We start from the raw sequence: 10,712 nt of genomic DNA on the forward strand, positions 1-10,712 counted from the left end.
CTTATTATATTATTAAATGAAATTTAAATTTTTCGTTATTCTCAATTTTTATATTCAAATATATCTCAATATTTTTAGTAATGTCTGAATCAGTGTTCGGAAAATGATTTAAATGATAAAGATTCATCATCTGTATTTTCAATCATTTAAATTATATTATTGCGCTTTTCAAAATTGTGCTACCCCCTGCAGGTCATCTAATAAAAAAGATTATGAGATTATGATTATAGGACGATTACAGGACAAAAACTGGACAATTTTGTCCTGTAATCGTCCTATAATCATCCTATAATCGTCCTATAATCATAATCACTCAGTAATTGTCCAGTAATTGTCCTGTAATTGTCCTGTAATCATAATCATCAAGTAATTATAACGTATACAGAATTCTGAAAACTGCGATAAATAATATCGTGTATTCCAAATTTATTCCGCTTATTTTAAAATAAAGGTAAGTTATATTACCGTATATTATGTGTATAATAATAAAAAAAAGAAAAAAATTGCATCACGTGATTTATTATTTTATATAATTATGTTTGACAAATCACGCGATAATGTGATTAAAATTGAATTATCCGAGCCATTTAATGTGGCTGTGAAATGAAAACAAATGGTAAAGATAATAGTATGATGTCAATTATTCAAAACCAGCTAAAACATAATCCATTATGTAAAAATGTGGCATATTTACAATTATACACACAATATTTATTTTAAAAAAGAAATTATCTATTTCCACATTATTAATTTAAAGTGGCACTGTTCGTTCCGATTGTGGCGCAATGGGCGCAATGGGCGCAATGTAAAAAATCGTGGCAAAAATACACTTGTACGAATATAAAAAATATAACCATGAAATATTTGTCATTATAGAAAAACTTTCTTATAAAAACACCTTGAGACAATAAAAATTTCTTCAAACAAATTAAACAAACAACGAATTAAAAAGTTATACATATCACGAAAAAATATATTATCTGAAATCATGCAATTAAAACACTTACTATTGATTTTTGGCTTTACTATGGCTTTAGCGAGTAAATAAATTATTAAAAAATTTTTTCTTTTTTATCAAATTAGTCAAACGAATTCTTTTAATAATATTTTAATTCACCATTGACGCAGACGCAGCACCAGAAGCCTATGGCTATAAACGTGACGCAGAACCAGAAGCCTATGGCTATAAACGTGACGCAGAACCAGAAGCCTATGGCTATAAACGTGACGCAGAACCAGAAGCCTATGGCTATAAACGTGACGCAGAACCAGAAGCCTATGGCTATAAACGTGACGCAGAACCAGAAGCCTATGGATATAAACGTGACGCAGAACCAGAAGCCTATGGATATAAACGTGACGCAGAACCAGAAGCCTATGGCTATAAACGTGACGCGGTACCAGAAGCCTATGGATATAAACGTGACGCGGTACCAGAAGCCTATGGATATAAACGTGACGCGGTACCAGAAGCCTATGGATATAAACGTGACGCAGAACCAGAAGCCTATGGATATAAACGTGACGCAGAACCAGAAGCGTATGGCTATAAACGTGACGCAGAAGCTGAAGCCTATGGATATAAACGTGATGCAGAACCAGAAGCCCAACCAGGGAGAGCATGGTCGTGATGCAGACGCGTGTGAGGCGCGCTCTATGGCTATTATAAACGTGACGCAGACGCAGAAGCTTAATTTTAAAATTCAAAAATTAACAAATTTTTATGTAAATTTATTTTATTCGGTAATATTGTATAATAATTAAAATATTCAATTTTTTACTTCATAATAAGGTATACTATATGATATTAGTTTAATAGAACTATTATATTTTTACTGTCCCGACATAGATCAATTATATAATAAAATAAATTTCATACATTAAACCTTTTTTTTTTTTGATTATTGATATCATAGTAAATAAATTAAATTTAATATCATTCTACTTACTAATGGGTTGACAGTGTTCTTTTTTTTCCTACCTTCCTACCACTAGGCGTCACCTGTCGACATAATTAAACAAATAAAACTCTTTCTCGTACCAAAAAACATTTTTAAGAGTTTTATGAACACTTTTATAACTTCTTTTCCATAAAAACTTTTATTTTCACACTTTTTCTTCATATTTCTATTTCGTGAAATTTTAGGTACAATTTTTTTATCGACCTGCTTCGCCCACTCAAAAGTTACTTAATAATATATGAAGGAAGTGTCCAACTCACATACAGAACAAGCCGTTTTACGGCTTTACAAACCACTTCGATTCTTTTCACAAATTTCGCTTAACCCTGTATTTCCGGAGTCGATACTCGGATTTTTTTAAAATTATACTAATGTTCGTTGTTAATAAATAATAAGGTAAATTAAATAAATACATCATTATCCATAAATACACTCTATATACTGTTTTTTTTTAATTAAATAAATTCATTAAATTAATTAAAATATAAATAAAAAAGAAGGAATAACTATTACTCGAGGAGTGGACTTTTGACCTTGAGTCCAATATTTATTTTTCGCCTATATATATCCGTAGTTCCGTACAAATGAAAAAAAAAATGAAAATGGAATAAAGGCGCTCACCATAGCACTAGTCCGATCACTGACCTAAACCTAAAGGGGAAAAGGACAAAAAATGAAAAATGAAAAAGAAAAAAAATAAATTAAAAATCCATTTTAAAAAACTGTGAAAGGAAAAAATCCAGTCTTAAAAGAACCGGAATGAAGGGGAAATTTTTTAATAAAAGAAAAAATCCATAAATCTGGTTTTCAAAGCCCGTAAAAAAGAAAGACGAAAAAATTTCTCGGTTTAACCGTTAAGGAAATAACCAAAAAAAAAATAATTTTCAGTTTAATAAGAAACAATGGATAAATTCAGTTTAACCATGTCCTGAAATGATGGAAATGGCACCGTTAGCATTACTATCACAACTGAAACTGGATTAGTGTTAGTCACAAGATTGGCTATCAGGACATGACCTCAATAGCCAATCAAATTACATGGAATAGACAATTCAAGAGGGTAATCTAAATATCACAATTATTCAGTGGACGTTAATATTGTCTTCTGATCAAAATAATTATCGTTAGTCGTTACCATTAATATTTGACACGACAAAAACACATACTGGAGATGAACCAAGTTGATACACAACTCAAATCAAGAAAAAGAAGTATTCAGAATATATTTTTTTAAGAGTAATTCATAAATGAATTATAATTTAATATTTACAATTGTTGTAAAATTTATTTATTTATTATTTTATAATAGTGAAATTAATGTGACTAACCGTTACGAAGTCTGGAGCTTATCATATTGGAAATGATTCAATAACGAACAAGCTTATATATTTAATTTAATTTATTTCGCATTTGTTGTAAAATTTGTACAAAAATAATTTATTCTATTTCATATTTGGTATAAAATTTTACAATAATAAAAATCCTAAAACTTTACATCGATCGAATAGCTAAAAAATTATAATACGAAAGAAATAGACCAACACATGGATTAATAGCAGATCGAGATATTTTCTACTGAAATTTTGATCGAGTAGCTTAATAATGACTTTAAATTGTTTACAAGATAATGTTTATTATTTTTTTAAAGTAAGGAATTATCAAATTATTTACATTGAAATAGCCCATTTACTATTTGAATATAATTTTTACACTTTATTCATTCATAATTTTTTTACGTTTCATCAAAGGTTAGTAAGATTAATGAAAAATGCATGGTTTCAATTCTTGATTCACGTATAAACAATAAAATTTTCGATCCTTCAATATTGGTCACCTTTGTAATAATAATAACTTCTATATACGGATGGAATACCTTACATTTCTTTCATTTACCATATTTACTAGACAAGGTTCATTTGACCAACCATATAACTGATAATATTATTATTAATCTAAAAATTATTTTCCTAGTGTAATCCATCATCTAGCTTTGATTAAAATAAATTTTTTATTCAAACAATATTTATTTTGATATATAATTTGGCAATGGTTTTAGTATAAAGTTTTTATCATAGACTTGCTACTATTTTTATTTTTTTTAAAAAATTATATGATGTACGTATATATTATCGAAAAAATTAATACTGAAAAATGCATGAACTTTACAAAACGCCTTATATGGCCATCATTTTAACCATTTCGGGTTAGATTTATTTTCTTTCTTTTTATGATCAGCTGTTGCTTACGAATTTTTGTCACAAAATCACAAAAATAGTAATGTCTGTATAAAATAGTTGTACAAATTGTAATACAAATGGGCGCAATTTATAGAATTTCATAATTTTTTTTCTTTTTCTTTTAATAATTCTGAAATTTATTTCGAGTAACAGTTTACTTATTTATATAACTAAATTAAAAATTATAATCCACAACTCAAATTAATTAATATGGATGAAAAGCCAAAAAATTTATGGGAGGAAGCTGATACTAGTAAATATCAGGTAATAGCAATTTAATATGTTAATAATTATAATTATTTATTGAATTTTTGTAATTTAATTTTTTGTCTATTAAAAGGCATATGTTACAACTTCTACTATTAATCCAACTATTGAATCAGAAAATGTAGATGAAAAAATAGTTTATATAGAAGATTTAGAAAAAAGAAGACAAGCATATGGAATATGTGGAGAATGTAATGAACCTGGTACAGGATTTAAATGGTGTCAACCTTGTAATGCTAAAAGATTTAAGGATAACTTTAAAAATTGGACTAGTGGAAATAAAGATATTGATGAATTTATACAACAATCACAACTTAATGCTGTGCATTATACAAATTATCTTGAATGGATACCTTTTGAAAAATTTCAAAATGTCACTTATATTGCAGAAGGTGGTTTTGGTAAGGTTTATTCAGCAGAATGGCCTGAAGGAAATATTGAATATTGGGATATTGAAAATCAAAAGTGGTATAGATATAGTTATAAATATGCATTAAAAAGTTTGAATACTTTTTCTGATATATGTACAGATTTTATAAATGAGGTAATTTAAACTTGCTTTGTCTTATGTATAAAGATTGTTATTTGCATTTATTTATTAATAAATTTTTTCCTTTTTGATGATAATTAGATTAAATCTCATCTTCAGATTTATCTTAGTAATATTGTTTACTGTTATGGAATTACTCAAGATCCAAATAATAAAGAGTATTTGATGGTTTTATATTATTGTGAATTTGGAAATTTGAGAAATTATTTAAATAAATCTAAAAATTATATCAATTATAAATCAAAAATTGATTACTTACAACACATTGCAAGAGGACTCTTAAATATTCATAATGCTAAAAAAGTTCACAGAGATTTTCATTCAGGCAATATATTAGTTAATAATTCTTATTATTCATTTATAAGTGATTTAGGTATGTGTCAACCAGCAAGTATAAAGCAATCAGTTAAAGAAGAAGGAATCCATGGAGTATTACCATATATGGCACCAGAAGTTTTACGTGGATACCAATATACAAAAGCAGCAGATATTTACTCATTTGGAATAATAATGAACGAATTTCTTTCTGAAGAAATTCCTTTTAATGATATTCCTCATGATGAATTTTTAGCTATTAAAATATGTAAAGGACTTAGACCAACAATTTCTAAAGACGTACCAAAGTTACTTAAAGATTTGATAATAAAATGTTGGGATGCTGAAATAAAAAATAGACCAACCACTAAAGAGGTATATCAAATACTAAATGAATGGAATGATGGTGCCAATAGTCAAAATAGTGAAATTTATTTTCAAATAAAAGAATGTGATAAAATTGGAGAAGAAAAATTCAAAAACAGATTAAATGAACATAAATGCAAAAAAAGCTTCCAAACACATCCACAAGCATTTTATACTAGTAGACTTTTAAATTTTAAAAATCTTCCAAAACCAGTAAATTTTTCAGATTTATCATCTTTTCAAATCAGTTCAGGTAATTAAATATAATTTTATTTTATCATATAATTCATTTTACATTATTTATGTTATTTTATTTTTAATATATGCTAACTATACTGCTCAATCAACATCAGCAAATCCAAGTAAGTATTCTCTTAATTATCATTATTATAATTATTCTATTTACATTTGTTAACAATTAAATACTATGAATACATAATATACAGTTTCAGAATGCCTAGATGTTCAATTAAGTGAATTGGGTAAGTTATTATTTATTTGTAATTTATTAATATTTCCTTTCTAATTTATCTAATCTATTTTGTTTTTTTATAGAACTAAATGAAATTTGTCAAGATAGTGAACATAATATTGAATGAAGTTTTCTTTATATCAAAGTGTGTGTTGAAGTTAGTTTTACTTTTATTTATCTTTCATTATGATTTATAAATTATTATCTTTAGTTTTTTTATTTACGTAATATATTATAGTACATATATAGTGGATTTATTGGATTTTATATTTATGAATATTCTATATATAAAATAAAGATTTAAAACTTTTTTTTAAATGTAAAACTGTGATATATTTGCAACTGCCAATATTCCACTCAATGTATTTATGAAAATCATATTAATTATTGTGCGTAATAAATGTTTAGGTTGGGTTGATAGTTTTTGGCTGCGCCTCATCTTTAAATAACATAACTATCTCATAGTATATTTGTAATATATGAAAGAACTGATTATATATTGACTCAAATGGCGGACAAACGGAATGGTTTGTACCACCTCATCTAAATCATATAGTCCTTCATTATACTTCGGAATAATAATAGTTGCTATAGTGTATTGTAGGGATGGCAAAAAACATGTTTTAAACGTGTTTTAAAACATTAAGCACTTACTTTACGATGTAATACATTATTTGCAATAAAAATTTAAGCACTTTATTATATAATATATATTTAGAGTATAGCCGGACCGACCTTGTTGGGAATATAGCTTAGTGATACTAGTGATTCGTTAAATAAAATGTGCGCTAACTCTTAAAAAAAAAAAATAATTATATAATATAATCTTCTAATCAATCAATTATATCAATAACTAATGTCATTTCCACAATAATTACACACTTTTGACGAGGTGTTTTTCGTAACTTTTCAAAGTGCTTACGGACGTCTTCCGATGATGGTTTTCCACGAGAATAATTCTAAAAAAAGGTTGCTTAAAAATACAAAAAAGGTCATTAAAAAATAATTACGCAATAATCATGCCGATCAATGTTTTAAAACAAAAAAAAACGTTTTAAAACAATAAAAAACTGATTTAAATTGTTTTAAAACATCTTGTTTTAAATCACGTGCCATTGGGGTGGTCAGTCAACTAAGTAAATCAAAACTATATGTGGTTAACTAACTATAAGCTTATTTAAATTTTTTGATTGAAACTCATAATATTTATATAAATTCATATATAAACGTAAAGCTTATTTTTTTAGATGCCCAGGTTGAATAACAACTTCTTTCTCGGCTATTTTGGTATTAATTAATTTTTATGAACTATGACCATAAAGTTACGAAGCATTTTTTTACATTAACCATTAAATTTTCTAGTAATATAGACTAAAAATCCATCTATATGTCAAAGTTCAACTGTTCAAACCAAATATTAGGTATCTTGTATTAAATATAACAAATAGCTTCGTAACTTTGTTTATATGGTTGCATTAATGATTTTCATATAGTTTTTTTCTTAAGATACACAATAGTTAAAGCTGTACATCTAATTTAACAGTAAGATATAGGTATATATAAATAATACAAACGCCTGTTCCATTTTAAAAAAGCAAATAAAGCACATCTTGATAATATTGGAAAACTAATGAAAAGGCATCATCTACCAGTGAAGATGTATATTCTGTCAATGAAGAGGTGTTTTATGACGAAGAAGTGTTATCTATTAATGAAGAGGGGCCTATTGACGATAAGAATCCACAAAAATCCCATTTAATTTCAATGATACAATAATTACCTGAGAAAGATATATCTCAAGCAAGAAATCTTATTTCAATTATGTGATATCCAAAAGGGCCAAATAAAGGGAAGATATTTTCGTCATATTTGCAACAAAAAACATAGCTATTTTTTATAAGCATCATTCTTCTCATCAATTTTTAAAAGACTCAAATTCAACAATTTACGATGATATTGCTACCTCAATATTACATAATCAAGGATCGACATTTTTGTTTCACAAAAAAATTCGATAATAAGTTTTTATATGGTACCACATATAGTTTTGATTTACTTAGTTGACTGACCACCCCAACGTGCCATCCCTAGTGTATTGGTTTAAAAACATCATTTCATATCTTCCTAAGAACAAGTTCTAGTTTATAAATAAAACTTCAAATTATGAATAAAGTAAAATTTCGATATTTGAAAATTTTTCAAATCGTAATAACATTTCTCATTCGTTTAATTGGTAATATATAATTAAATTGGAGTCGCTTATTTTAGTGGAAATTTATATATACATATTTTTTTTTTAAAAAAAAAGAAACATCGAATAATTTTTATACCATGATTGTTATTACCTCATTATTTTCATTAGGTAAATAATTATTATGTTTTATACAACTTGTACGTAAATATTAATAATAATAATAATAAAATATTCTAATATTCTTTATAATTTTTTCGTCACTTTTCAAAATATGATAGCATATAATTTATTTATAGCAGAGAATCCAGAATTCGTGAATCGGTCTTTGAGATTAGTATTTAATATGTATGATAATAATCTTGATTCGTACGTATATTTTTATTAATTTTAATTAAACGAAAATTTTGTCAAAAATATTAATAATTTATAAATATTTATATTATTTTATATATTAGAATATTATTGATTGTTTGATTTTTTGCAGGTAAGGAAATATATAAATTTTTATTTAAAATACTTTTCTTTTTTTTATTTTTAACCTCTCTTATTATAGTTATTATAAACACTCTTACATTCTTTACAAGTTGGAATGATATGTGTTATGTATTTAGTGTAATTCGCTGTATGAGTCATATAATTGGTTATTTATGTTTGATAATGTTCCTTTCATGTGTTATTAGGATGGATACCAAATCTGAACATAATTCTCAACAAAATGTTGACGAGAAAACTCCTTTATTAAATGATGATGTTGATGTGAAATTAATTGATGATGAAGAAATTAACGTGAGATGTATTGAAGCTGATAATAAAGAAACTGAAGTTGATGTAATCGATGTTGATGTGGAACTAATTAATGATAATGAAATTGACGTGAAATGTATTGAAGCTGACAAGAAAGAAACTGAAGTTGATGTAGTTGATGCGAAGTTGATTAAAATTGATAATTCAAAAGGACAACATAAAGTATAAATTGAAATTGATATTTTTATTTTATATCTAGAGAATTGTATAAGACAAAAATTCGTTAGTAGTGTCTGTGGTGAACCAATTAGTTATAAACATAGTGATGTAGGCTAAAAATTCGAAATTATGTGATCTGAGTGGCTTCACTGTGCAATGTGAAACTAAGATAGTTTACAATAAAGCGTAAAGGTTGATTATCCATTTGATAGATAACTCTTATTAATAAAGACCGGTCATTGCTAAAGACTAACATGGAAAGTAGCTAGAAGATAAATATTTAAGGCAAGTAATAACTTTTAGTTAAAAATGGTGTCAAAAGGACTCGTTTGATTCTTTATCATTAAGGCCACTTGATGATACACAAAACAAGTGATGAGTTGGTAGTCTAATATTCGAAACTGCTTGACTTTTAGGGTAGGAAAATAAACTAATTAAGAGTATTGCTCAATTTCTTGAATCTTTACCAAGCAATGTAACAAAACCATCGCTAAGACGGAATTGAAAGGATGAGCGCAAATCGACTCAATGCAACATTTAATGCTAAATCTCCAAAAAAAAGTATTCCAAGGACGGATAATATCATTCAAAAGAGATAGGGTCCTTAATCATGAACAGTTATATAGCTATATAAAAAAAAAATAAATTATGAACATTACTTTTTATGACTTCTGAGGGAGTACCTTCAATTGGTAGATCATTTTTAAATAAGGATTACATTGAAGTGAATAAAGATTCTAATCAAGAAGAATCTGAAGGAATCTAAAGGATTAATGTAATAAACTCATTTGAAGTCAGCAGAATTTCAACCACCTAGGACATGAAAACTTGGCTAAGGTAGTTAATAGACCATTTGCTGGCGATTTTCTTAGTGATAGTTGGTATTTTGGTCGCTTGGGTTGAGCATATTTTATTTTTTCTTTCTTTTTCTTTTTCTTTTTTTTTCTTTCGGCGTTCTCCTATAAATTCCTTGGAATTGGGTCTAGATAATGATATCTAATAAATAACCATTGGTAAGGAAGCTCAGCAGCAGTGAGTTTACATTTCCTATTTCTATTTAAATAAATGGGAGTCATCCTAATAATAACTTGTAAATCATTGGTAACTCTAAAGGTATAAAGTATCTGTAAGGTGTGCTTTTGGTGAAATGAACTTAGAATAGATTGTTGAGGGTTTGCTATTGAGCTGTTCAATATTTAAGATCCGATTTGTCCAACTATAATTTAGCATTACTACCAAACCACGCATTTTTTAAGTTACAATACAAAGAATCTACCTCATAAGTATTCATATTTTAGTTGTCTATATATTTTAAGTTACGCTAATGCAACGACTTTTAAGATTAATATATTCATTATATTGTATACATAATTCTCATTTATAATAG

General features: G+C 26.7%; 3 protein-coding genes across 3 annotated transcripts; all 3 read left to right on the forward strand.

The window, feature by feature from the left end:
• Nucleotides 1-988: 988 nt before the first annotated feature.
• Nucleotides 989-1,631, forward strand: OCT59_016081 (uncharacterized protein; the record flags this gene model as incomplete). Its single annotated transcript, XM_066132233.1, has 2 exons — nt 989-1,040; nt 1,129-1,631. The coding sequence occupies 2 exons, from the start codon at nt 989-991 to the stop codon at nt 1,629-1,631; spliced, it is 555 nt and encodes a 184-aa protein (XP_066003240.1).
• Nucleotides 1,632-4,408: 2,777 nt separating this feature from the next.
• Nucleotides 4,409-6,295, forward strand: OCT59_016082 (uncharacterized protein; the record flags this gene model as incomplete). Its single annotated transcript, XM_025323407.2, has 7 exons — nt 4,409-4,462; nt 4,539-4,866; nt 4,996-5,009; nt 5,097-5,949; nt 6,050-6,058; nt 6,143-6,178; nt 6,252-6,295. 7 exons carry the CDS (start codon nt 4,409-4,411, stop codon nt 6,293-6,295), a joined length of 1,338 nt encoding a protein of 445 aa, XP_025185969.2.
• Nucleotides 6,296-8,633: 2,338 nt separating this feature from the next.
• On the forward strand, nt 8,634-9,334 carry OCT59_016083 (uncharacterized protein; the record flags this gene model as incomplete). Its single annotated transcript, XM_066132235.1, has 2 exons — nt 8,634-8,728; nt 9,043-9,334. The coding sequence occupies 2 exons, from the start codon at nt 8,634-8,636 to the stop codon at nt 9,332-9,334; spliced, it is 387 nt and encodes a 128-aa protein (XP_066003241.1).
• Between the last annotated feature and the right edge of the window lie 1,378 nt (nt 9,335-10,712).

The sequence above is a fragment of the Rhizophagus irregularis genome, chromosome 24 (genome assembly GCF_026210795.1).
Source record: "Rhizophagus irregularis chromosome 24, complete sequence".
Taxonomy (NCBI): Eukaryota; Fungi; Glomeromycota; class Glomeromycetes; order Glomerales; family Glomeraceae; genus Rhizophagus; species Rhizophagus irregularis.